Source organism: Motacilla alba, chromosome 24 (assembly GCF_015832195.1).
Source record: "Motacilla alba alba isolate MOTALB_02 chromosome 24, Motacilla_alba_V1.0_pri, whole genome shotgun sequence".
NCBI classification, from domain to species: Eukaryota; Metazoa; Chordata; class Aves; order Passeriformes; family Motacillidae; genus Motacilla; species Motacilla alba.
The window spans coordinates 5,462,754-5,489,484 of NC_052039.1; the positions used below are offsets into that span (position 1 = coordinate 5,462,754).

General features: G+C 63.0%; 2 protein-coding genes across 4 annotated transcripts; both read left to right on the plus strand.

Moving 5' to 3' along the window:
- The first annotated feature begins 5,082 nt into the window (after positions 1-5,082).
- THY1 (Thy-1 cell surface antigen) lies at positions 5,083-10,565 on the plus strand. Of its 2 annotated transcripts, XR_005259720.1 has the most exons (5): positions 5,083-5,307; positions 7,515-7,596; positions 7,695-8,030; positions 8,574-9,078; positions 9,468-10,565. XR_005259720.1 is itself a non-coding variant. In XM_038161622.1 (4 exons), exons 2-4 carry the CDS (start codon positions 7,560-7,562, stop codon positions 8,684-8,686), a joined length of 486 nt encoding a protein of 161 aa, XP_038017550.1. In that variant the 5' UTR covers positions 5,083-5,307; positions 7,515-7,559; the 3' UTR covers positions 8,687-10,565. The 2 variants fall into 2 exon arrangements, 1 of the variants encoding a protein (XP_038017550.1); XM_038161622.1 differs by having other exon boundaries at positions 8,574-10,565.
- A 1,296-nt stretch (positions 10,566-11,861) lies between these two features.
- Positions 11,862-25,705, plus strand: USP2 (ubiquitin specific peptidase 2). Of its 2 annotated transcripts, XM_038161596.1 has the most exons (13): positions 11,862-12,132; positions 15,655-16,403; positions 23,173-23,223; positions 23,464-23,587; positions 23,827-23,938; positions 24,019-24,129; positions 24,280-24,344; positions 24,432-24,535; positions 24,611-24,691; positions 24,799-24,877; positions 24,983-25,090; positions 25,266-25,386; positions 25,473-25,705. In XM_038161596.1, the coding sequence occupies exons 2-13, from the start codon at positions 15,696-15,698 to the stop codon at positions 25,558-25,560; spliced, it is 1,752 nt and encodes a 583-aa protein (XP_038017524.1). In that variant the 5' UTR covers positions 11,862-12,132; positions 15,655-15,695; the 3' UTR covers positions 25,561-25,705. The 2 variants fall into 2 exon arrangements, with proteins under 2 accessions (XP_038017524.1, XP_038017525.1); XM_038161597.1 differs by lacking the exons at positions 11,862-12,132; positions 15,655-16,403 and adding an exon at positions 19,211-20,643.
- The last annotated feature ends 1,026 nt before the right edge of the window (positions 25,706-26,731 follow it).

Below are 26,731 nucleotides of genomic sequence, written 5' to 3' on the forward strand. Positions count from 1 at the left end.
TTCTGCCCCGGAAAACAAAACTCACCACCCCACGTTCCTGGTCTCCGTTTGCAGAGCTCCATGGGCACTCTCAAAGCAGCCCGAGTTGGCACAGGTGGCAGCTTGTCCCTGGGCGGCATCTTCAGATTCGCTGAAATCCAGCTGCCAGCCGGCCCCTAAGGGCCGAGGTTCCCTGTCTGGGTTTCCAGGTCTTTTTCCTGGGAAACAAACTTACCATTCCCGCTTCCTTGTTTCGGTTTACTTGTTGGAATCTGGGGTGGCTGGTGAGTTTTAATATCCATGCTTTCTCCCCTGCAAAGCTGCCAGCATTTGATCCTGCCCGCAATGACTGCCCTTGGCCCAGCACTCACAGCCTGTGTCCCGGCCCTGTCTCACCCAATCCACTCTGCCACCACTGACCCTTTTCTAATCTATTTCACTGCTGTCCTAATACTCCGCGTTTTTGTCGAGCATCCTCTCTGATCCTTACCCTGAAAATGCTGCCAGAAATCCTGACATAGCACTGAGAAACCTCTGACAATAGTGTAGGAAACAATATCGAAGTCCTTAGAAACCTTTTAGAATCCCCTTTATATCCTGAAAAGTTGTGGGAAAACCCTGAAAAGAAACCTGCTCAAGCCTCCTAGCCCCACCTGTTGCTCTCTATACCCTCAGACACCTTCCCAACCTTTGTGCAGCGGCTCTGTTGTCCCCTGAGGGTTCTGTCCTTGTCCTGGTGTGAGGGCAGCTCTCCTGTCCCCCCGGGAGTGTTCCGCTGTGCTCTCGCTGTTGGGGTTGCTGTGTTGTGCTGCTGTAGGGGGCACAGGCTGTTGTTGGGGGGGCTGCTTAGGGTGAGGTGAGGGCTGGGGGGACAGGTGGGGCACCTGTGCCCTAACTCGCCTCCTAAGCTGTCCCCTGTAGCCCAGATCTCCACAGGACTGCCCGGCCCTCAAGCCCTCTCCCTCTGCCCCTCCACCCTTCCCTCTGCCCCCCAGCCCTCAGGCTCTGTGTGTCACCCTGAATGCCTCTCCTGCACCCCTCGAGCCCCCCCTCAGGCTCTGTCACCTGAATGCCTCTCCTGTGCCCCTCGAGCCCCCTCTCAGGCTCTGTGTGTCACCCTGAATGCCTCTCCTGTGCCCCTCGAGCCCCCTCTCAGGCTCTGTGTGTCACCCTGAATGCCTCTCCTGTGCCCTTCGAGCCCCCCCTCAGGCTCTGTGTGTCACCCCTCGAGCCCCCCCTCAGCCTCTCCTGTGCCCCTCAGGCTCTGTGTGTCACCTGAATGCCTCTCCTTTGCCCCTTGAGCCCCCCTCAGGCTCTGTGTGTCACCTGAATGCCTCTCCTGTGCCCTTCGAGTCCCCCCTCAGGCTCTGTGTGTCACCCCTCGAGCCCCCCTCAGGCTCTGTGTGTCACCTGAATGCCTCTCCTGCACCCCTCAGGCTCTGTGTGTCACCCTGAATGCCTCTCCTGTGCCCCCCAAGCCACCTCTCAGCTCCTGTGTGTCACCCTCAATGCCCCCCTTGCCCTTCAAGCTGCCCCCCAGCCTCTGTCATGCCCTGAAAGGACCCTAAAAAATCCTTTGAATTCCCTAAAAAAGCTACAATCTGTAAAATGTCCTAAAAGCCCCCCCAAAAACCTAAAAACAGCCTCAGAGCACCCTTAAAATACACTAAAAATACCCTTTTATTAAGGATATTTTTATTTTTAAAATTTCAATATTTAACATTTTTATATTTAATTTTAATATTAACATATTTAACTAATAATTCAACCAATATCTTTGATTTTAATATAATTTTTATTAAAATAAGTGTTATTAAAAATAATGTAATTTTTAAATTTAAAAATACCCTATTAAAAACGCTTTTAAAAAAACCCTCAAGCACCTCTAAAAATCCCCAGACAACCTGTAAAAAAACTCTCAATCGGGTTAAATACCTGCCCCACCATCAGGGTGAACGCCTGCACCTGCTGGGAAGGTTCTGGGGCTGTCCCACCATCAGGGTGATCGCCTGCACCTGCTGGGAAGGTTCTGGGGCTGTCCCACCATCAGGTTAAATTGCCTGCACCTGCTGGGAAGGTTCTGGAACTGTCCCACCATTAGGCTTGCTGCCTTGTGCTGCTGTTGGGGAAAACCGGTGTTCTAGAGGACAGGACTCACCACCTGCGGTTCCTGGTCTCGGTTGGCGGACGTCAATGCAGGTACAGGCTACCAAGGCTGGGTCTCTGTGCCAGCCATCTCCTTTGCCAGGCTGCTGTGACCCCTGGCTGCAGCAGGAGTCCTGCCTGCCCCTGTTTTCCCTGGCTCTGGGCTGCCTGCCGGAAGCAGGGGAGCACAGTCTCCTCCACCCCTACTCCGTGCAGCACTGCCACAAAGCCCAGGGGCTTCATATCTGGGCCGTGCTACATTTAGCATCTGTGGGGCCTCGCTGGGCTCCCAAGGGCCATTCTGTCCCTCCAATCAAGGGCACAGCTCTTCTGCAGCCTCCCTTCCTTATCCCTCAAAGATGGGGTGGGAAGGGCCTGGGTTTGGCTCAGTGCAGTGAGGAGCAAACCCTTTGCAGCCCTCCTGTCTCTGGGGCAGGGGCTGAGCTGGGAGGCAGGTGAGCATCACTCACTCCTTGGGCTGTGATCTCTGCAGCTCCACCACCGATTCCCAGATGCCCTCCCTAACTCCCCAGCTCTAATGGCCTTGGGGAGGGTGTCAGGGGTCTCTCCACAGCAGGGCTGCCCCCAGGTCCTGATGTCCATGTCCTTACATCGCCTCTCCCCAGCAATGGCAGCGTGGGAGCGAATGGTTGCTGCCTGGGCATTGTTTTGAGCAGGACCCAGGGTGTGCTGCTGTGCTGTGACTCATGAGCAGGAGAAAAGGGAGAGACTCTCCAATTCCTGTGTTTGGGATAGGCTGAGGGCAGGGCAGAGATGTTCCTCTTGGGAGGGATGTGCATCCACCTTTCTCCTAGAAGGGTGTCTCCTGCAGCAGGATGTCCTTGGACAAGGCCAGGTTTTAATTGCTGCAGCATCACCAGACACCCTAGTCATGGTGCCCCTCAGAGCCTCTGCTCCCAGCCTGCCTCCTGCAGCCACTGAGCTATTGGGAGCAGTGAATTTCCCCCCAGGGACCCCCACATGCCCTGGCTGTCTCTTCAGAGAGGATCCAGGGGCATTTTGGCTGCTCTGAGCTCCCAGGGGAGCTGTCTGTGCCCTGCTTCTGCCTGCTGGTCTGTCTGTCCTGCCGCATCCACTGGCTCCTGCTGGTGTCTGCGCTGCTGTGCTGCACTGTGCCTGTTTGGCTGCCTCCTTGTCCCTCTTGCTGTCAGTCTCCCTGACTGGCACCTGCCACTGCAAACACTGCCTGCCCCCCTCTCCATTAGGTTTTCTTCTCCCCACCCCTTTCCTCTGGCTGCTATCCAGAGGCCTCTGCATTAGGTGTGATTTAGGTGCTTTTCTCTGGTTTAGGGAGAGCAGCCAGGCTGCAATCTGCAGCAAAAGGGAAAACCTCTGCAAGGAGCCTCCTGCAAATACCTAGGCAGGACAGTGCCTGCCAGCACTGCACACTCATGCCTGCCTCCACAGCCAGAGACTGAAAGGAAGCCCAAATCTCTCTCAGGGGTACTTGGGCCACTGCATGCCTCTAGAAGCCAGTCCTTGGGGCTTGAATTCCTTGGTTTGCTGTGCAATAGCTGTGCTTGAGGGTGGGGATGCACAGGAGACACAGCTTGTGGAGATGTGAGGCTAAATGCGAAACAGGACCTACGTGTGTGTGTGTGTGTGGTTACATGTGCTGCTCCTCGTCACAGCTGTGTTTGGATGTAGACCTTGTGCTTGTGATTTTTTCCCCCCTGACAGCATTGCAGCATGCCTTGTGTCTGTCTTTTTGCCTTGCATCCATCTGCTCCCAGTCTCGGTATCTTTCCCTGTTGTTTTGCCATGCCTCTCCTCCCATCCATAGCCAGCCCTGCCAGCCTGAGCCAGCAGTGTGATGTGTCACGCTGCCACAGTGCCTTCAATACCCTACTGCCACAAGGGTCAGCTCTTTGCCCTCCCCATGGCAGCACGCTGGGACCCTGCTGAACACTCCCAGGGCACCACAGGCCCCCTGGCCAGCTTGGGGGGGACTGTCCCTGTTTGGGCCAGCACACCTGCAGCCCTTGTAGTGAGCGAGCAGCCAGAGCCAAGCTTCTGTAGCATTAGCAAAACCCCTTGCACAGCCAGCTTGCAAAACCTCAGCATTCGAGTGTCACCTGGGATCAGGTTCTGCTGGAGGAGAACATGACTTTTATATCAACTTTCCCACTGTCAGCCCTTTCAGCAGGGCCCAGCCAGGGCTGTGGGAGGAGGTGAGGGCAGGGCCGGCCATCCCGTGCGTCCCTGTGCCTTCCTGGGATCCCTCTGGACCCAAATTCCCAGGGAAAACAGCTCCCTGCTGCTGCCTTCCTCTACTGCCACGACCTTGCCAGAGAGCAGGGAAGAGGTCTTGTCCCACGTTGCTTTCTGGATCCAAAGCCATTCTGCCTGGGCAGAAGCAGCTCTGCTTATCCCCTTCCCAAACGTGCTGATGGGAGCCTGTGGGGAGCAAAACCTTGCTGTGTCCTCATTGTCACCAGACCTGGGCTGAAAACTGAAGGCCTCTGTGCAGTGCCATCACAGTCAGAGCCTATAGATGTGACGCTTGGGGCCATGGCTTAGCAGTGGATTTGGCAGTGGTGGGTTAGCAGTTGGACTCGATGGTGTTAAGGATCCTTCCCCAATTAAATGATAGCGTGATTCTTAGATTCAGCATTGTGAATCATTGATTCACAGTGACTTCCCACATGGAGGAGACCTGTGGTGACCTGGTGGCCTCTTGGAGCACCTGAGCTGAACTCATTTGGTGGCAGAGGATGGTACCTGCCCCCTCCCCAGCAAAGCCCACACCAAAGCTCCTTTTCCCCTTCCCAACCATCCTCCTTTCCCAGCACAACACCTCCCACGCTGCCGGGGAAGATGAAGGTTGGCAGCTCTTCCGCAAAACGATGTTCCCATGGCGATGGGGATGCGTCGCCCTTCCTGGGGAACATAAGGGGGGCGAACGGCACCTTCCGCATCAGTGCGCGCCCCTTGTCCGGGGCGGGGGGCGTCCGAGTCCCGCAGAGGCAGGGCCCCCCCGCACCGCCCCCCGCCGCAGGGCCGGGGGCCGAGCCTCAGTGACGCCTCCCGGTCCCCATTCGCTGGGTCCGCCCGCCCAGCCCTGCCCAGACTGCGGGAGCGCCGCGCCACACAGCCCGCCGGGCAGCCCCGACAGCGCCGGCAGCCCCGCAGGCAGCGGGCAGCACCGGACAGCGCCCGCAGGTAGGCACCGGCCGCCCCGCAGCGCCCCGCACGCTGCCGGGCCGGGAGCAGCCGCGGGGCTCGGGGCACAGCGCGGGGCTGCGGGCGGGGGAGGCTCCGCGGGCGCGGCGGTGGCACCGGGGGTACCTCGCCCCTCGCCCGGGGGGATGCTCGGCCGGACGGAACGCGCTGGAGGAGGGGACGGGCTCAGCTTCTGGCCCCGGTGCCGGTGCCCCCCACCCTCGGCTCGGGACTGCGGCATTCCCGGTGGGCGCGCCCGCGCGCACGCCCGCACCGCAGCCGCGCTCCCGCTCCGCGCTGCTGCAGGGGGGAGCTCGCCCACCCCGAGCCCTCCCGCCCTTCTCGAGGGTCGCCCGATCGCTCTTCCCTGCGCACCGCGTCCCCGTGCACCCCCTTTGCTGGCAGGCACCCCCCGGCTGAGCCGGGCTCCTGCGGCTCTGCGTTCCGTCAGCCCACCCGCCTGGCTCTGGCTCTGGCTCTGCGCGCCCCCGTCCCCATCCCCGCGGCTCGTCTGTCACCCTGAGCCTGTCACGCTGCTGGGCACAGGGGGTGAGTACCGCCATGGCAGGTGGGGACCGCGCCGGGAGCTTTGCCCTCTAAGAGCTGGAGCCCCTCGAATGCCGCCATCCCCCTGAGCCCTGTCCCTACGCCAAACCCCTGGCATCATGCAGGAGTGAGAGTTATCTGGCTTGCTCTGCTCCCAGCACTGCTGCCAGGAGAAGAGGGGTCCAAGGGCTATCAACCCAGAGCCTAGGATATCTGAGCGTTTGGGCACATAGATGGGAAGAAAGCCGCCTCTCTGGGAGCTTCTTTGCATGGATTTTCTGGAGGAAAGCCAGGTTATGACCTAGATAGTGTCCTAGGACATTCAAAAGGGAGCAGATGGGTGCTGGGAAATGACAAAGCAAGGGGTGGAGGGACAGTTTCTAGGAATCCAGAGGTTCAAGAAATTACCCCATTGGCAACCTCTTGGTTGTCAAGATCAAAGAAAAGGGGATTTTTTTCTTCCTGGCCAAGGGTTAGGGTTCTGGATAAAGAGATTTTTCAGAGCTTCAGGGTGAGCAAATGGGTTTGGTATTTCCTCTTAGAACGTTATATGAAAAACCCAAAAATTGTGAAATAGAAAAATGCAGCTGGCTGTGGTACAGGCAATTCCTAGCTCTTCCCTGGATGCTTTGCCAGGCTCAGAGGCAGCAAACTGTGGGTCTGTTGTCCCCTCTGCCAGCCTGGAGTCACGAAAGGCTGGTTTATCAGCTCCCCCTCTTGGACCTGGCCCCACACGGCCAGCCTGGAGGGCTGACTGCAGGGTGCTTGGCGTGTCCTTCAGCCCGGTTGCCTCGCTGCTCCCCCACACTGTCCCTCCATTCCGCATGTCTGCGGCTGGATTCCCCATGCGGCCGCTTGGCCGGGCTGCAAACCTTTAATTGATTCCTTGTGGCTGCATTGGGCTGACTGGAATCAGCAGCCCTGGTGTTTGGATGGCACATCACGGGCCCCTTCGCCACACACACAGCCTGGAGAAAGACAGGCACCGGGCAGGGACCCAGAGGGTGCCACCCAAACCCCTTCCACCCCGTGGCCAGGCAGGCTGGGCTCGGCTCCTGGAGGCTTCGTGCCATCCTTCAGCGGTCTTGGCTCGCTGTCCAGCTGCTGTGTCCCTCTTCCTCACTGCTCTTGGCCCCTTTCCCTCACTGCATCGCAATGACTCATCCTTGCTGAGCTCACCCGCTGGAGCTGCTGGAGGACTGGCAGGACGGGCACCCACTGGCCCCCAGAGAGGGTCCCTCAGCTGGCAGCCCCCTCACCATGAGCCACAGACCTCTGGTCGAGGTGTGCAGGTGCTGGGGTGCAGCCTGTCTGAACCTTGGCTGGCCCATGGGGCAAAAGGGGGAAGAGGCTGGACGTGCAGGCCTTGCTGCAGGTCTGGCCACGCTCATTTAATGTCTGCTGGGGGGATCTGGACAGGGAAAACAAAGTGTGGATGGGGCATTGCCTGGGGATGTGCAAAGGTGATGCTGGGCAGACACACGGTGCCTGATTCCCCAGCTGGGTGCAGTGTCAGCCAGGCTCTGTGCAGTGAATCACACACTGGTGAGGAGGAGCAGGCTCTAGAGCATCGTCTGTGCAAGAAGGGCAGCCTGCACCACTGAGTGCCCACACCCGTGGGGCAGTGGCCTGGCTAACTGCCTCTGTCTCCCCCTGCCCAGGTTCCCCTCTCAGAGACAGCCCCCACCGGGCACCTCAGCAGCAAGATGAACCCCACCGTGGGCATCGCTGTCATCCTGACAGGTACATCCCTCCCTGCTCGGCCCAGAGCAGCCTGGAGGCTGCATGGGCCCTCCCCAGAGCTCGCTGTTCCCTGCCCAACCCCCTCCTGCCTCTCCCAGTCCTCCAGGCCGCCCACTGCCAGATGATCAAGGACCTGAGTGCCTGCCTGCTGGGCCAGAACCTGCGCGTGGACTGTCGCTATGAGAACAAAACCGACAATCCCCTGACCTACGAGTTCAGCATCACCAAGGACAACAGGAAGCACGTCATCCACAGCACCATCAGCGTCTCCGAGAACATCTACCGGAGCCGAGCCAACGTCACCATGCACAAGAACCTGGTGTGCCTCCACCTGCAGGGCTTCACCACCAGCGATGAGGGCATCTACATGTGCGAGCTGAAGGCCACCAACGACTACACCGGCAACCAAATAAAGAACATCACTGTTATCAAAGGTGAGACAGGCAGTGGCACCTGGCGTTAGCCCTTCCCACCTGCTCACGGGCTTGGCAGGGCCAGCAGAGAGCACCACAACTCCCTGAGCTCCATAAATGTGTCCCGACCCTTACATGCTCTTCAGGTGGGTTTCATCCCACAGATGGACTTACTCTCCATCTCACTGTGCCTTTCCTGCCCCTCTTGGGTCTCACCTTGGGCACGTTGCCTAGGTATCCTCCTATACAGAGGACAGTGGGGATCCTTCACACCTACAGTGCACAGGAGCAGTCCTACAGATGCAGAGACCTTTGTCTCACCTGATGCCCATCCACTGGTCACCTCAGTCAGGCACAGACAGAGTTATGCTTCTCAGGGTCCCAAAAAATATTTGCTACTACACATTGGGAGGGAAACAGGCCAGGATGGGGCGTGCTGCATTTCTGTGACAGAGCAAAGGCAAGAAGCTGTGTTCCAGTACCAGTAGGACTCCCAGCCTGAGCCCCGTTCCCGAGGGATTTCATTGCCTCTCTTCTCTCCCTCCCCATTCCTTCTCCTCACAGATAAACTGGAGAAATGCGCCGGCTTCAGCCTCTTGATCCAGAACACCTCGTGGCTCCTGCTGCTGCTCCTTTCCCTGCCTCTCCTGCAAGCTGTGGACTTCGTGTCCCTGTGAAAGGCGAAGCACACACACACTCTCACAGCGCTCGCACACACACGCACGCACACACCGAGCACCCCAGCCACCCCGCCTTCCTCGCAGCCCCTGGAAAGAGAAGCTGAAGCGTCTGGAAGCCGTGAAACCTCTCTGTGTTATCTCTATTTAGCCGTATATTAACGCTAACCACCGTCCCATGCCGAGGCCCACCATCCCACGCACACGCGCCCCGCTCCGAAGCATGGTGGCTCTGCTAGGCAGCGTTGCTTCTCCCATCGCGCCTCCCCGCTCCGTAGGCTGGCTGGTTTGCTTGTGCTGGGGGCACTGGAGGCCTCAGCCTCGCTTGTCCCATCCCTTTAACTCTTGGGGTTTGCCTGTTCTCAGCTGGGGGAAGACAGCTGGATTGGCAGGTAAGAGAGAGGGGTGATGCGAGAGCGTGTGGAGGGTGCCCGTGGTGGGAGCTGTGCCCGTGGTGGGTGCTGTGCCCGTGGCCCCTGGAGGTGACAGGGCTCTTGGTGTCCCCACCCACCCTGCCTGCCACCCAGGTGACTGATTCCTCACCCTGCTCCTCTCAGCCTGAGCTGCCACGGCTGGGAGAGGGCACAAAATGACTCCTGTCTCAGTGAACAGGGGAGCCATGGGATGCTGCTGGGCCTGGCAGGCTGGGAGGAGAGAGGGGAGCAGGTCTAGGAGACACCATGAACCCCCCCTGCCTCCTTAGGGCTCCTCTGGGGCCCTGGCAAGGGGCTCAGTGCAAATGTGCTTCGGCAACAAGTTTTTCCTAATCTGTTTCTTACAGCTGAGCTGGAAGTGAGGCCTCCTCCAGACACCATCTGGTACCTTTGGGCTGCCCGAGCCAGGCACCATTCGCTCTCCCCGGGGACCAGCCCTTAGCTGTGACGAGAGAATTGCTGCCAGCACCAGTGGAGGCAAGCAGAGCCTCTCTGAGCTAGCCACAGCCCCACTGCCCTCCCCAGGGCCCGCAGAGCTGCGCCCAGGCTGGCTAGTGGGGAGGGGGTTCCCCTCTGGGAGTGTGACCCCAGGGTCTCCGTAGAGATTTCCCTGCGCCGGCACCTTGTCTTCCCTAAGGGAACATCTGGGGACCCCAGTCCTTCCTCACGGAGAGGCAGAGCAGTCTTCCTCAAATCCCACAGTGGTCCTGGGAGGAGCCCGTGTGCCCCCTCCCTTCTCCCTCCTCCCTTTCAGCATTTCCCCCTTTTCCCTTTAAGAGCAGCAAAGGACCGAAGGGCAGCCCACAACCTCAGTAAGGCCAGGATGGTGCCAGGGGTTGGCGAGAGCAGGGACAGGGATGGCCAGCACAGCCCAGATCTGCCAGCCCAGGGCTGCCCGGATGCCCACGGGACCCCGAGGAGCCTCACCCAGGGGAGGGCACAGGGAAAGGAAGAGGCAGGCAGGAGCATCCAGGTGCATGGGGTGAACCCCAGCTGTGCGACCCGTGCAGCCCGGGCTGTGCCAGCACGGCTGAGAGCAATACACAGCAGCTGCTCCCCGCTCCTTGCTCCTCTCCAGAGCTGCCTCCTACCCCCGTGCCCGTCCCCTGCCCATCCCTGCCTGCTTGCTTGCTGTCTAGTGCTGCTGAGGCCGTGCCCAGATGAGGCCTGGCTGTGCCCAGCTCCCTGGGCGTGCTGGTGAGCGCCGGGGCAGGCGCAGAGCCCAGCGGCAGAGCGCGGACGCAGCTCGAGTCTCATTTTTTTGTGAACATTTGTAGTTGTTTCCACAGCTTGTCGTCAAAAGAAATTCTGTTAAGGGAAAAGGAAAAAAAATGGGAAAAAAACCCTGTGAAAAGCAACAACAACAACAACAACAAAAAACACCTTACCATCCAGGAGTGTTCCTCTGTCTGCACAATAAAACCCTACCTAGGTTGTGTGTTGGAGCCACGGGCGCCCGTGTGTGTGGCGGTGGGGACAGGGGCTGTGTGGGGCTGGGCATCAGGACCCTGCCGAGGGGTACAGCCCCCCAGGCAATCCCCCTGTGCCTCCAGCACCCCAATGCCTGCGGGAGAGAAGCAGGCAGAGGGGCAAGACTCAACTTTCCTGGGCAGGGCAACCCCCTCCTGCCCACCTGGAGTGTGGCTCCCTGCACCTAGACCCTTTGTCCCCATCCTTGTCCCTAAACCCCAGGCTCCATCCCAGAGGCCACCTGCTGCCCGCGGTGGTGGCAGGGAGGCAAAGCAGGGCAGCAGGGCTGCTGCTGGCCCATCCATCCTCTGGGGAGAGAATTGCCAGGGATGGAAGTGGCCATGGGAGAGGTCCTGGCTGTGCACGTGTCCCAAAGCTCCTGTGCCTGTCACACCAGGGTCCTGCTGGAGCCCCCGTGCCCACACAGTGCCCGGGGGGGCTGCCAAGGGCTCCCATGTCCTCTGGAGCAGCCATACACTGCCTTGCCCAGGGTTGAGATGCCACCCTGGCACCAGGAGTCGCGAGCAGGAGCCTGCCACCACCCCCTAACACCATTGGTGACCCTGGGCCACCTCCCAGAGCGACGCCCCGACGCGTCCCTCCCTGTTTAAGGGCTGGAGCCAGACGGGAGGGAGGGAGGAAGATGCCACCCTAATTACATCCCTCCCCATTATCCCCGGCAGGTGCTCGCTGAGTCACAGCCTCGCAGGTGCCGTAGGCTGGGTGGGTCAGGCGTCCCGGAGCGGTGCCCCGGTGTCCCCATGGATCCACGAGGGGTGGCCACGCCACGCCAGCTGCCCCATGCCCATCTTTGCTGAAGGTTTAGGGGGCTCTTCTCCCCGCACCTCACCCCAAGGGGGACAAAACCCAGTCCAGCTCCTCCTCTCACCCTGATGCTCTGCTCCAGACCTCGCTGGCAGCCACAACCATCCCTTTTTTGTGCCTCCCTGTCCCCCACACACCATGTCGTGTCCCCCCCACCCCGCGGCTCTCTCCCTTAACCCTCCCTCTATCCTTTCCCTCCTGGACCTCGACCTCCCTCCCCAGATCTCTCCCTTCCTCACGCTTACCCTCAGTCCTCCTCCTCCACTGGCACAGCCCCCGCTGCCCCCGCAGCCTCCCCTCGCGGCACCCCCTTGTGCGCCACCAGCCCCCCCCGGCTCGCGTCCCCTTTAAGCCTCCCCAAGCTGGAATGCGAGAGGAGCATTTCAGCGCCCTGTGAGGTCAGATAAAGACACTATATTTATCTGGCTGGTAACCTGAGCCCTGAATTTCTGCGGTGGTGTTTTTACGTGGCCCCACAGCCCTGGGGCTCGGCCCCCTCCGGCCACTGCGCTCCCTCCCAGGGCAGAGGGGCTGAGCCAGGGGTGTCCTGTCCCCTGCGAAGGGCTCGGCTGCTGCCCATCTCCACATCGCCCATCTCCGGTGCTGGGGGAAAGCTCCCCAAGGAGGCAGGACCAGCCCCGAGGGCATCACCAAATGCCTGGCTGGTCGCCCCTCACCGTGCCCTGAGCAGCCATCGGCCAGCCGCGCCACATGCAGGTGAGTGCAGGTGGGGACACCGCCCCGGGGAGGGGGACACGGAGACGGACAAAACTGTCCCCCTCTTCCTTCAACTGGGTAACACCACGGAGGAGAGGTTTCTCTCCAGGGAGAAGGTTCCGAGCCCTCCCTAGCACCCTCCTTGTCCCCCGGCGTGGGCAGAGCACCTGCCCGAGGGTCCCTTCTCTTTTTTGCCACCCACAGACCTCAAAGCCGTAACTCATGCCCTGGGTCTTACGTCAGGGTCCCCGGTGGGTTCGGGGTTTTGCTGCCCGGGGGGTGGCCCAGGAGCAGCAGGTTCTGCAGCAGGGTGGGGATGTGTCAGCAGCACGGAGCGGGGCCAGGGCGGTGACTCCCGGCCGTGTGGGGTGAGCTTGGGGGGTTCTCGGGGCCAGGGCTGGCAGGGGAAGGGCCCTGGCCAGGCTGGCCCCGGCTGGGTGAGTCACCTTGGGCAGGGCCTGTCACTTTGGGGGGTGGGAGTGGTGGGGGGCAGCGCAGGAGCTGGGCTGTGACAGGGGCACTGCAGTCCCTGTCTGTCGACAAGGGTCACTCCAGTCCCTTCCAGGGAGCGAACATTTTGTGGCACATTGACCCCCAGGGCTGCTTGGGGTCACCCTTCCTAGAGGGAGATGGACACCAGGAGGGATTCTGTGCCTTGTTTCCCTTGGGGAACGGGCAGGAGGCTGTCCCACCCCACTGGCACGCTCAGCTGGACACAGAGCCCCTCAACCCCAAAGCACTTGTACCCTGAAGCGTGCAAAGTGCCTCACACGGGGTCCCCTCTCTGCCTCCACCACGGCAGAGTCCTGGGAGCTCCCACGTAACCTCCAGGCTGGGACATTGTGTCTCAGGGGACAGGGAACACTGCTCCGAGCCTGCGTAAGCGAGAAGCAGCTGTGCTGTGACACCTTGGATGGAGCCAGCGCTGTGTAAGCTGAGCTGAGCCCGCTCTGGGGCTCCGTGGCCACCGAGGGGGACAGCTGCCACCAAGCACGGGCAGGACAGAGGGGACACCTGCCACTGGGCACGGGCAGGACAGCAGCTGGGGACAGAGCAGAGCTCTGCTTCTCTGCCTTCAGAGAGAAGGTTTTGCCTCCTCACTTTGAGCTGGCGTTCCCAGGGAAGGCCAGGGCAGGAGTCCCCAGCGCCCCGAGCAGCCCCGTGGTGTCCCGCTGCCATGCGGTGGCACCGCTCCTGCCCGGCCCCGTGAGCACGGACCGGACATTCCTGTGCCTCAGCTTCCCCTGACACCCCGGGAGGATGATGAGGGTGCAGGAGGCCTGAGTCAGCCGTGCCGGCCTCAGGGCTTTGCCAGGCAGCAGGAAAGCTCAGCACAATGACGGGTAGGGAGGGGCCAGGCAGCCCAGGAAGCGCTGGGAGGAACCGGGGTTTTCTCACACCCCCTCGGCTCCTCCGGCTCCTAGCACGCTCCGCTCTCCCGCCGCCCTGGGGTCCGCTCGGATGTGACATGGGGACTTGGAAGCACAGGCAAGCCTGGCAGATGTGACATTCCTCCATGGTAAGGCTTCTCTTCCCAAGGAATGGGATAGCTCCCATGTCTGGGGCCGGTGCCCGCTCCTGATCCTGCATCCCTCTGTTGGCTGCTCCGCATCCTCAGGGCAGGCGCTGCCCTGTGGAGACCTGTCCTGCTGCCAGGAGCTCCTGCTGCCCTCCTCTTCCCAAACTGGTGCTCTCCTGATGCTGCTGGTGCCAGGAGAGAGTGTGGGCACCTGGCAGGGGATGATGGCGTGGGGCTGTCCTGGCACTGTCCCAAACCAAGATCATCTCTGCTGGCGAGGAGGATGGGGAGCGGGCCGGTCGCTGTGCCAGGCTGCTCCGTGCCCCAGCAGGGCAGGCAGCCAGCCATGTGCTCCCTGGGAGCCCAGGGGCTCCGTCACTCCCATCCTGGCGCTCGAGTGCCAGTCTCTTGGCTGGGGTCCCGCTCCCTGTGAGTGAAATTCCCCACTGTCCGTGTCAAATCCTGACTGGCAGAGCCCCGCTCCTGGTGAGGGCGGCCGAGCCAGGCTGGGAAGAGCCGAGCCGGGTGTTTCGTGGCACCCTTTCCCTGGAGCAGATTATTCACCCTTCAGCCTCCGTCCCCAAACAGGTCTGTGTGCTCCACCTTGCTGCTGCTTGTAAATATTTCCCTCTCCGCGGCGGGATGGCTGTTCCCTGGGCAGTAACAACAACTGACAGGGATGCAAAGCCAGGCTGCCCGCCAGGAGCCCACGGGGGCTGGCTGCTGTCTCTCACCACCCCCTCCTAGAAGCATTCCCGGGGCTTTTCCACGCTGAGCCTGCGGGGCTCTAAGCAGGAGGCTGTGTCCCCCAGGGCCAGGCTGGCAGTGACCCGCGGTGGCTCCTCGTGCCTGTCCCCAAGCTCGGTGCTGCAAGGGACGGGCCAGGCACAGGCTCCGGCACCTCCTGGCTTGGAGCCGGGCCAGAGCCCGCCCCGGCTGGGCTGGGAAAAGCCTTTGAATCAGGGTCATCTCCCGGGTGACTGGAGACTCTCGGAGCCACATGAGCCACTGTCCTGCCGGGGAAGGGACACCAGTCACCCCGGGAGCTGAGCACCAGCAGCGCCAGGGCAGAGGAGCTCAGCTGGGTCCTGCCTGCCCCAGTGCCACCCACAGCCCCAGCACAGGTAGGGATCCAGCCATCAGCCAGCCGGGGTGCTGAGGGCAAACACTCCTCCAGCTCCTGACAGGCCGTGTTTGGGGGCTGCTGGCTGCCACACTGCCCTGTCCCTGCTCCGGGCTGGCTCTGTGTGTGCTCTGGGGGCCTCTGTCTCTGGGTGCTCCTTTGCTGCCCTGTATGGGAGCCACCAGCTCTCTGTGGGGACCGAGTGCTGGCTCTGCCCAGCTGGCAGGGGCACGGCTGCCACCTCACTGGGAGGACTCTCGGCTTGAGTTACTGATGGGGGCACACGGGGCACAGCCATGGCACGGGGACAGGAAAGCTGCTCAGATGCTGACCTTGCCTCAGTTTCCCTCTCACTGAAGTGCCAGCCCCTTGCCAAGCTCCAGCCCTCCCTGTGAGTGACCAGGGGAAGGTGCTGGGCTGGCTGGGCTGGCCTGTCCCACCTGCCTGTCTCAGCCAGAGCTGGGCCTGAGCATCCTCCTGTGACCAGGCCACTGCCTCCCACCTGGAGGAGGCCCTGGGGATATCTCTGCAGCCTCAAGAGTGGGACAGCCACGGGATGGTGTGGCAGGGATGCCAGGGCTGAGGTGACTGCTGCAGTTCCTTGGTGTCTGTGGGGATGCTGGGTGCGTCTGGCTGTGCCCTGGGGCTCCCTTCTGTGGTTTGAGGTGCCCGGGGGCATGGGGGTGGCCATGCCATCAGAGTCCTGCTATCCCAGCCTCTCCAGTAAGGCTGGCAGGTGGCAGCAGCCATGGCCACACTGTCACCAACAGCCCCTGGATCCCCTCTGTCTCCCAGGATCTCCAGGGGAGGCAGGAGCTGCTGGGTGGGTGCCCTGTAGTGCTGATCCTGTGGAACTGATCCCTGGGCTCTTCCCTTGCAGCCGATGCCTCCAGGACAGCCTGCTGAGCCCCAGCCTGCAGCATGTCCCAGCTCTCCTCCACCCTGAAGCGCTACGTGGACTCCTCCCGCTACGCCGAGAGCACCTACAGCAAAGCGCCCAGCGGCTACAGCTCCTACAGCTCCTATGGATCCACCCTGGCCTATGCAGACAGCGACAAAATCGGCTTCAAAGCCAGCTACCTGCCCTCCCCCCGCTACCACCACGCTGGGGGGCTGTCCCCCACCAGTGGCTATGACAGCGGCCGCCTGTACCCCGACCCCAGCATCCGCCTGAGCCCCTCGTACCTCCGCACGCAGCCGCGGCCGCCCGGCGCCGGGCTCAGCGGGGGCGCCTGCTACACCTTCAGCGGCACCCCCGGCAGCCCCACGGGCTACCTGCCCTCCGCAGCGCCCCTGAGCCGCCACAAATCCATCAGCCACTCGGACCTGGCGCGGGAGTTCTCGGGGCTGCACACCTCAGACAGCGCCTACCTGCCCGCGGCCGGCGCGCTCAGCACCCGCGCCCGGCCGGAGCTCGGCAACCTGCAGGGTCTCTACCAGGCTGCCGCTCACTCCGACTATGTCCGTGGCTACCTGGAGGGCTACGGGAGGAAAAGCCACCACGGCAGCCTCTCCAGCGGCCACCTCAGCCCCTCTCAGGCCACCCTGCCACCGTCAGGCACCCGCTGTGCCAGCCAGCCGTGCGAGAGGAGCGATGAGCACTGCGACGTGTCCTCCCAGGACCCCACGGTACGCAGGGCTGCCTGGGGGTGGGGGACACAGCTGTGCTGGGTGGGGGGGATGTGGGCCGTGCTTGTGGCGAGCTGAGGAGCCCGAGGCATCCACACTCTGCCTGGGAACCTGGGTGTGCTGCTCCGTGCCTCAGTTTCAGCGTGTGACCCTCTGAGATGCCCTTGCTGGCGCAGCAGTCCCGGCTGGAGCTGCTGAGGCAGCCGTGTGCGGGCAGGCGGGTGTCCTCTGAGGGGCTGTGCTCGCAGGGCACGCTCCCCAAGGAGGCAGGATCAGCCTGTGCCCAGGATTGTGCCCGCTGCACTTTCTGCATGCATGTGACAGCAGGTGATGGCTCTGGCCCCATGTGGGGTTGACGAGGATTTCCTGCTGCCTCATCCCAGATAGGGAAGGTGACATGAGCAGGCAGGGCACTCATCCTGCTGGGACAGCTGGTTTGGCTGGTGCTGGCTCTGCCACAGTGACTCGGTGCCCAGCGATGCCAGTTCCCTGGCACCATCCACTGCTGCCAGTTCGGGGCCCTGTGCCCCAGCCTGTGTGGCAGCAGGGGGTTCCCCATGGCAGTGCTGCTCTGGGCAGCACCACACGTGGCAGCAGGTACTCAGTGCCCCATGTCCCCATCAGTGCTGCAGCGTCCCCAGAGCCCCAGCCCGGGCCGGGAGCAGGCACCGCACACGCAGCCCGTGCAGGGGAGCAGCCTGGTAATTTTCCACTCAGGTTTCCTTCCAAGATCTGGCCAGGCTCTGCCTGCATTGTCTCACGCTGTCTTTCCAGTCACCCTCCATTCCCCCACGGTCTGACCTGCCCTTTGCTTCCCTGCATCTCTGTCCCACGGTCATCGGCCGAACCACGAGAAGTCCCATCCTGCTTGCAGGGAAGCAGAAAAGAATCCCCCAGCAATTTTTCCCTTTGAAGCCAGTGCCCCCACATCCCTCCCTGCACCCCTTCCCCAGTGCCTTCCCCACAGAGCCACCTTCAGCAGTGACCTGCCGTGCTGTGGGCCCCCCTGTGCCCACTTGCCTCATGCCTGGGCCCCAGTCCTGGGGTGAGGGAGCAGGCTGGGGAGTCAGGGCAGTGGAGGATCAGTTTAGTGGAAGGGAATTCCTGCCTCCCCCTCCCACACCCGGCCCTGCTGGGGGGCACCGAGGGGGGATCCAGCAGCTGCTGCAGCCACTGGCTCTCGCTAAAGCAAACACTGCCCCACTGCAGGGTCCCCACCCCATGTGCCCACACACTGCTGCGTGGGGTGCCAGCCTGCTCCCATGGGGTGCCTGTGGGGCAGCAGGGACTGTGCAAGTCCCAGCCCACAGTCTGCACGTGAACACAGCCTAGGCTGATGCGTGGCAAAGGTGGCAAAGGGCGCTGGGACAGACACCCGTGCCAGGGCAGGCCGGGTCAGTGACACTGGCTTAGGTTTCCTCGGTGCTTTGATGGGCACACCTGCTATTTTCCACTGCTGTGGTTTATTCCCTCCCTTTCCCAAGCCGGGACGCAAATGTCCCGATCGTAAACCAGAGCTGGCTGCCTGCGGCCCTGCCAGGTGCCGGAAACAAGCGCAGGCTGCAGCCCCGGAGCTGCCATCCGTTCTGCCCCATTGCCCAGCCCCGAGGGCAGTGTCAGCAGCACCCGCTCCTGACGCAGCCAGGCCACAGCAGGGCTGGCCCCCCGCCTCCTCCCATCCCTTTTTCCACCGCCGCCTCCTGCCTCTGCGCCACGGAAACTGCCATCCGGAGGGGTTTGCAGCCAGGAGTGAGGGTGTCTCTGTGTGCCCCTCCCTCACCATCACTTCGTGCCTCAGTTTACCACCCCATGGGCAAAGGGAGGTGTGTGAAGGTGCGGTTCCAGCGAGGGGCTGTGCCTGTGGAGCTGCAGGGCCATGCTGGCTCCTGGGAAGGGCAGTCTGGTGAGGAGCAGGACTGGAGCTGTGCCGGCCCATTAACCACCTCGGGTGTACATAGGGTCAGAAGGCCAGGGCCACCCACAAAACTGCCGGCAGCTCTCCACAGTCCCATCCTGAGCAGCTGACGTCCCTGGCCCGCAGCCAGCGCTGGCTGGCCCTGCCTGCCGCCGCGGTGCCAACCGGGCCTGTGGCAACCTCTGCCCGCGGCAGAAGGTCACCGCTGCAGAGGGGCCAGCTGAGGGCAGGGACCTGCTCTGGGTGATGCCATCCCACCGGGTGTCCCCTTCTCTCTCCCAGCCTTGCCCTCAGAGCTGGCACGCTGCTCTCTGTCTGGAGGGGAATTCGCTCCTTGGCCCGGGGCGCTCGATGTCACCGGGGCACGAGGTTCAACACGGGATGTGGCTGAACCACCCTCTTGCCATGGAACCGGCTCAGCCAGCGCCGTGCATCCCCACGGGGAGAGCTGCCCCAGCTCCCTGCACAGCGCTCGGGGCTGGCTGTGCCCATCCTGCCCCCGCGGTGCCCACCCACACTGCCAGGCAGGGTGGCAAGAGGGGGGATTCTGGGGAGCTGTGCCACAGCCTGGAGGCCCTGGGCACGGCAGGGCACCCAGGCAGGGCAGGAGGGTGTGTGCCCCGGCGCGCACGCCGTGTCCCCGTGTGTGTACGCCGTACACAGCGCGGGGTGTGTACATGTACACACGCGTGAGCACGCGCAGGCCCCAGTTACGACAGCCCTCCCGGTGTGATGCAAAAGAGCCCTGCAGATGAATAACGCTGCAAGATGCCTCCTCAGATATTTTTGCTGGTGCCAAAAATAGTCTCCCTCCCTTCCTCCCTCCCCTCCCTCCGTCCCCAGCCAGCCCCTCTGCTGGCTGTGCCGAGCTCTGCTTGACAGAGGCTGCATCTGCAGCCAGCAGGATTCAGCAGCTCCTGCCTCTGGATGGGGGTGTTCTGGGGGCTCCAGAGGAGGAAAGGAGGCTCTGCTTAGAGCCCTCTCGGTGAGGTTGGAGGCTGTGGCTCCGTCAGAGCAGCCCAACCTCACTCCCTGCCCCGGCTGCCCATGGAAATTTCCCTGAGCAGGCAGAGAAACACCTGGGCACGCACAGCAGGCGCAGGGCTCCGGCGCTCGTCCTGCCGCGGTCAGAGGGGTGAAGCAGCGGGAGACGCAGGACTAGGACGCAGGACACCCGGGCTCCCTGCCAGTCTCCGCATCTGCCCTTGCTGCAGGAGAAGAGCTGGAGCCCTGCCCGTGCCGTGCCTCAGTTTACCGAGGGGAGACACCAGGTGGGGTCTTTGCTCCACGTAGGAATTGCGGGGAGTTTTTCCCCAGTGCAAGGCACTGAAATACCCTCTGAGCTCAGTGCTAATGCATCCCCCAAAGAGGGGGGTTCCCCCAAAGTGTCACTGCCTGGGAAGCTGGCACTGGCTCTGCAGGAAAGGCACACGCCCGGGAGCGCCACAACCCTGTCTGGCAGCCCGCAGCCCCTCTCTGGATACAGGCACCCCCTGCACCCACAGGCTGTGGCACTGTCCCACTTTTATCACAGCAATTTTGGCGAGTCACCCCCAGCTGGAGAGCCCCGCTCCCTGCCCAGCGCCTGCCCGGAGCACAGCGAGCCCGCGGCCGGACAGCCGGTGCCACCAGCCCTGGGCACGCCGAGCTGCGAGCAGGGGGGAGCACTGGGGGGGCAGGCGCTCTTCTGGCTGCCGCCTCTCCCCGATGCCCCCGCGGTGCGCGCACGGTGCCGGTGTCGGGGTACGGGAGCGCGGGGAGCCCCGCTGAGAGAGATGCCGAGGGGGCACCGCGGCCCCCCGCAGCCCCCCGGAGCCGGGGCGGTGTCGCCGCCCCGTTCCGGAGCGTGTCCCCGGGGCAGAGCCGCCCCTCGCGGGCCCCCCTGGCTCCCGGCGCGCTGTACCACGCGGTGCGCGGGGGCTGGCCGTCACCGAGCCGTCACCGAGCCGTCACCGAGCCCGGCTGCCGCCTCTCCACCCATTTGATGTCAGAGCCGCTCAGGTGCCGTCAGCCCCGCAGCCGGCACCGGCTCCGGCCCCGCACGCCCAGCACGGGGGGCTCCGCGCCTGGCCCCGCGCCCCCGGCTGCAGCCGGCCCCGGGCGAGGGCAGCCCGGCCGGTGTCCCCTGGCACCCCGCCGCCCGCGGCTGCTCCCCGCCGTGCTGCGGTGCCCGCCGGGGCCACCATGAGGGACTCCTACACGGTGACGCTGCCCGAGGAGCCCCCCGCGCTCCCCGACCTTCACAAGGACCTGCGGCCCCGCGCCTCCATGCCAGGGTCCCTGCTGGTCTCCACCTTCGTCGGGCTCGTCCTCAACAAGACCAAGGTACGAGATGCCCGCAGCCCCCATCCCCCGGCTTGGGGGCAGAGAAGGGGGCACCTCCTGCCCGCCCTGGGGAGAGTGGAGTGCCCTGTGCCATCCCCGTGCCCGAGGATGGGGTGCCTGGGGGTGGGTGCGCTCCCAGCTGCCCGTGGGGACGGCGTGTCCCGGTGTCCCACAGGATGGCAGGGAGCAGGTGAACTGCACGTGTCAGGACACCTGGGTTCCACTCCCAGCCCTGTCCTTGCGGTGACCTTGGCCAGGTCCCCGTGTCCCACCACAAGGCAGGGTCTGCTGGCCACACGGAGCCCCTTGGCAGTGCCATCAGAGCGAACTTGGCTGTCCCCAGAGCCACAGTGCCGGGACAGATCTCTCCTGCAGGGATGGCAGAGCAAGGGGCAAGGAGGGCAAGGTCTGAGCACTTATGTAAGTCTGGCTGCTCTGGTTCTCCTGCTGCCCCGACAGGCTCCTGGCATGTGGACCTGGATGGGGCAGGATGGTCAGGATCTTGTCCCTTGTCCCCACCGCCTGTCCCTTGTCCCCGTCCTGCGGTGCAGCCTCGGGGAGTCCCCAGCCGCGCCGCGTGAGCCAGCTCTCCTTCACCGCCTCTGAGCATGTCGTGTCCTAGATAAAGCCCTGTACGGGAGAGGGGGATTAGCTGGAGTTGAGTCACCCAGGGGAGGGAAATCCAGAGGGGGAAATAACACCTCGGTGCACACTGGGCTTGTGCCACGCTAGGGGAGCACCTGAGACCCCCTCCTCAGCCCCAGCACTCCCCTGGGGCTGTTCCAGGCTCTGGGAGGACAGCCTGGGGCCCGGCTGTGGGGGAGTGCAGGATCTGTGGGGAGGTTTGCACCCACATGGGCAGGACTGACCGGTCCCTCCTGGCACAGTGGGAGCTGCCCAGCCAGGGCAACTGGACAAGCACGTCCCAGTGGGGATGGCTGGGGCACACTGGGGCAGCTCCCGGGGCTTGCTGCTCACCCCTGGCACTGTGACCTTCCCTGGGGTAGTGGTGGGGACACGAGAAGAGCCTTGAGGCTCAGATCCTCCAAGGGGTGGATGCAGGCTGTTGGGACACAGGCCCACCTCTCCCACTGCCATCTGCCCAGGGACCAGAGCCAGGCCAGCTCCTCCAGCCGTGGCGTGGCACTGACCTGTCACATCCTGCTGGCACCGTGTGCCCACCTGAGCCTGCCCCTAGCCCAAGAAGGCGCTGAGGAGTTGCCTGGCACTTTTGGACGGCCCCTTGTCACTGACAGCCATGGGCAGCCACATCTGGGGACACCCCTGTGCTCTGGGCACTGCGGGGGCACCCGATGGCACAGAGGGCAGCCAGTCAGTCCGGCAGAGCCACGTGTGCCCACGCAGGGCGGCCGGGTCCCCGCTGGTGCCGTCCCTGCCGCGGTGGGTGATGCCTGCACCGTCGCTAAGGAGCACATGTAACTGGATCTGGGTTATTTTGGGCTGCTGTCAGGGCTGGGTGCTCAGCACCTCCCACACACACACCAGCTGCTGCTATTTCGGAGCTGCTGGGCCCCCTCCCCTCCTCTCGCCTCCTCTCCTCCTCCTCAAGCCTCAGGTGGGCAGCTGGGGTGTTTGCCTAAGGATCCTTAAATCCTGGGCATCCGGGGAGCACCATCAGCAGTCTGCCCCTGCAGGCCCTGCCAGACCCCCACCCTGCTCCGGGGAGGTTCATCCTGCTGCTCCCCAATGTAGGGCCAGGAGCAGGACCCCCGGGCTCCCACCAGTGCTCCCCACCAGCATCCTGTCCCACATGCTGGCAGAGGGGTGGTGGCACCCCTAAACCCCTCTGGGCTCTTGGTCTCTGCAGCAAAGAGTGATGATGGTTCCCAGCCACAGCATCCAGCTGCCCATGCCCATCTTTGCTTTTCCCGGCTCAGGGAGCACCTGGAGCACCTGGAATTGCCACCCCGTGGCACGGGTGCAGCACAGGGCAGCGAGTGGCTGGGAAGGCACCACTGGGCACACAGCCCTGTTCCCCGAGCGGGCTGTCAGTCACAGGGCTGGGCTTGCACTTTCCCAGGTGGACTTTATCCTGCAAGACAGCCGTGCCAAAGTCTGGGCAGCGCTCGTGCAGGGTGTCCTGGAGGGGACGGACACCTGGCGTGAGGCAGGCGGGCAGTGACAGGGCACTGTGCCCCTCCTGCAGCGTGGGGCAGGCGCAGGGCACTGCCATGCCCCGGTGTCACCTGGGGAGGCAGCCTGGTCTGCCGGCCTGACCTGCAGTCCAGGCCACGGGGCAAAGGCATTGCCAGGCAGGGAGAACTTTGAGCCCTGTGCGTAGTCCTGGGCCAGCAGGACAGGGCTGGCCAGCCATGGTTTGTCACCAGGCTCTTGGCCCAGAGAGCTGCTCGGCGCTGGCTCTGCCCATGATGTCACAAGCGGGATGGGGCCTCTCCTTGCACCTGAGGGTCTGCTCCTCAGGCAGCTCTGTGGCACCATGGCCTCGCTGGGCTGCCCACAGGCATGGCCAGCCCGCCACCCTCCCAGCACTGTTCCTTCTCTCTGCAGAGCTCCAAGGCCGTGCAGGGGCTGACTGGCCTGCGGAACCTCGGCAACACGGTGAGTGTGTCCCCAAGCCTCTGGCTCACACCGGGCACGTCTGTGGGGCAGGGGGAACCCTGTCCCTTCACCTCACCCCCAACACCCCACCCTCACCCTGGCAGCTCCCTGCACCCCTCTCCCCATGGCGCTGCCTGAGGAGAAGCTGCCCCTGTCCTGTGGCCAGCCCAGGTGTCCCCCTGCCACGTCCTGCCTCCCTCTGCTTCCCGTTGCCATGGTTTTCTCTTCTGCCTCCCCCAGTGCTTCATGAACTCCATCCTGCAGTGCCTGAGCAACACCAAGGAGCTGCGGGATTACTGCCTGCAGAACCAGTACCTGCGGGACCTCAACAACAACAGCCGCATGCGCACGGCGCTCATGTCAGGTACCTGCCCGGCCCTGGTGACTGCGGGGGCTTCCCTGCAGCAATTCCTGCAGCAATTCCTGCAGCGCATCCCTCGACACCCCGCGTCCTGCGGGACCCCCACCCAGAGCTCCGTGCCCCTCCTCGGGGTGCCCAGCTGGTGGAGGATCAGGCCATGAGACCCCAGAGTGTGTCCTGAGCTGTCCCCACGGGGACATGGCCGTGCCACCTCCTCTGCTGACCCGCCTCTCTGCCTGCAGAGTTTGCAAAGCTGATTCAGCTGCTCTGGACCTCGTCCCCCAATGAGAGCGTGAGCCCCTCCGAGTTCAAGACCCAGATCCAGAGATACGCCCCACGCTTCGTCGGCTACAAGTAAGGGGGGGCGGCTGCAGGGTGCTGGGGGGAGCTGAGCCCCCTGCAGCCTCTCACTGGCCATGCCCTGTGTCTCGCAGCCAGCAGGATGCACAGGAATTCCTGCGGTTCCTGCTGGACGGGCTGCACAGCGAGGTGAACCGTGTGCTGGTGCGGCCCCGGGCCAGCACCGACACCCTGGATCACCTCCCGTAAGTGCTGGCACCGCACAAGCCCCAGGAGAGTTCACTGCCCGCCAGGCCAGCCCGGGGACAGTGACCTCACGGGTCCTCTGGGCTGGTTGGCGGGGCTGGTGTCCCCCGGGCCATGCTCAGTGTCCTGCTCTGTCCCCATCCCTGCAGTGACGACGAGAAGAGCCGGCAGATGTGGAGGAGGTACCAGGAGAGGGAGGACAGCCGCATCAGCGGTGAGCACGGCTGGGGGAAGGGACAGGGCTGGGCTGGGAGTGAGGGGGGAACCAGGGCTCTCACCCTGCTCTGTCCCACCCCACCAGACCTCTTTGTTGGGCAGCTGAAGAGCTCTCTGACCTGCAGCGAGTGTGGCTACTGCTCCACAGCCTTCGACCCCTTCTGGGACCTGTCCCTGCCCATCCCCAAGGTGAGGGGGAGCCCCAATGGCCCCACACGCCCTGTCCCACACTGCCTGTCCCTAACCATCACTGTACTCCCGCAGAAAGGCTACGGGGAGGTGACGCTCATGGATTGCCTCCGACTCTTCACCAAAGAGGACGTGCTGGATGGGGATGAGAAACCGGTACAGGGCAGGGGGGCTCCCATGGCAGGCTGGGCCCCTTCCCCTCTGTGCTTGTGCCAGACTGTGGCAGTGCCCTCACCCTCCTCTTGTGCCGTTTTCTCCCACAGACGTGTTGTCGCTGCAAAGCCAGGACAAGGTGCACAAAAAAATTCAGCATCCAGAAGTTCCCCAAGATCCTGGTGCTTCGTATCCTCCGGGCACAGGGATGGGGATGGGGGCTGTTGTGGGGGGCAGAGATGGGTTATTGCAGGCTCCCCTTTGTCCCTTTGGCTCCTTGACGTGGCCCTCCAGACCTGAAGCGCTTCTCCGAGGCCAGGATACGAAGCAGCAAACTCACCACCTTCGTCAACTTCCCGCTGAAGGACCTGGACCTGCGGGAATTCGCCTCGCAGAGCTGCAGTGAGTCCCAGCCCCTGCTTGCCTCTAATCCCAGCCCTGAGCTCCTGGGCTCCTCGTGTCCCCAGCTGGTGGGGGGCACGGAATCCAGGCTGCTGGAGCTGCTGCCCGGGTGGGAGGCTCTGTGCTGGCGCTTTGTGGGGCAGCAGGGCTGAGCAGCCCCCCCTGCTCCCCACAGACCACGCCGTTTACAACCTCTACGCCGTCTCCAACCACTCGGGCACCACCATGGGGGGCCACTACACAGCCTACTGCAAGAGCCCCGTGTCCAGCGAGTGGCACACCTTCAACGACTCCCGGTGAGCCTGGGGTGGGACAAGCCAGCAGGGATGCTCAGGGCATGCCGTCCCCCCTGCTCACAGCTGTCCCCTTCCCCTCTGTGCAGCGTCACCCCGATGTCCTCGAGCCACGTGCGCAGCAGCGATGCCTACCTGCTCTTCTACGAGCTGGCCAGCCCGTCCTCCCGCATGTAGCCAGCCCCGGCTCCCTGGGGAGGCCCTGGGCCACCGCTCAGAGCCGGCTCCGCCAGGGTTCGGGCGTTCGGCCCCCCAGAGCAAGGGGGAGGCGAAGAGGAGACACCCCCGAGGTGGCTGCAGAGGGAGGCTGGGGACAGCCAGGAGCAGAGGACATCCCAGCTCCGAACTGAGGAGGGACCTGTGACAGGACAGGGCTCAGGCAGCTCAGGCGCCTTCTGATTGCTGGCATTTGGTTTTTACCTCGGGGTTTTAGTTTCTTTTCATTTTTTTCCTCTTTTTTTTTTTCTTTTTTTTTTCAGTCTTTTTTTATCTTTTTTTTTTTAATTTCTTTTTTTTCTTTTTGTTGCTTTTTTTTCTTTTTTTTTTTTCTTTTTTTTTTTTTCTTTTTGGCGTGTAATAAAAATCCTGAGCGAGGGACTCTACAGGAATGGGGCCACCTGTCCCATTGACTCAACCAGGACCTCTCCTCCCCTGGGACAGCACCCAGGAGAGCCTCACACACCCCTCCTGACCTCTTGCCACTCCTGTATCTGCTTGGCCGTCCCAGAGGATTCGTCAACTGCTCCCGATCTCCTCCCGGCACTTCCAAACCTCCTGGCAAAGGACTGCAGCCCTCCGGTGGCCTCAGGCAGCACATCCCCTGCAGCTGCCCCACACACACACTCCTCAAAGCAGCCTGAGCCCAGACTCATGGACAGGAGGGAGGAAAACGTTTTGTGGAATTTATATGTATTTATAACGGACTTTGCTTCAACCTGGAGCCCCCCGCTGCTTCCTGCCTCTCCAGGGACTTGTGCCGGGGCTGCTCCGGGTGGGTTTTTACCTGCCTCCTCATACGACGGTGCCTTAAACCATTCAGGGGAGCGGGGGGGCCGCGGGGGTCACACAGAGAGGGAGGGGAGGACGGTGGCTTTCCGGGACCATCTGCGATCGGGGCTTTTTTCTCCCTGTGATCAGGAGCCCTCCTGGGTGCCCGGGGACCCGCCCTGCCGCTCTGTCCTCCAGCTAGCAAATGCCAGTGGCCTTTTTAGCCTTTAATTTATTCTCCTCCCCGTCCTGCCTTGCCTGAGGTGCAGCGGGAGGAGACACGGGCACCATCCCGGCCCTCGAGGCAGCTCCATCCAACCCACACCGGGCCGGCTGCGCCCTCGCTGCCCTGCGGGCACGG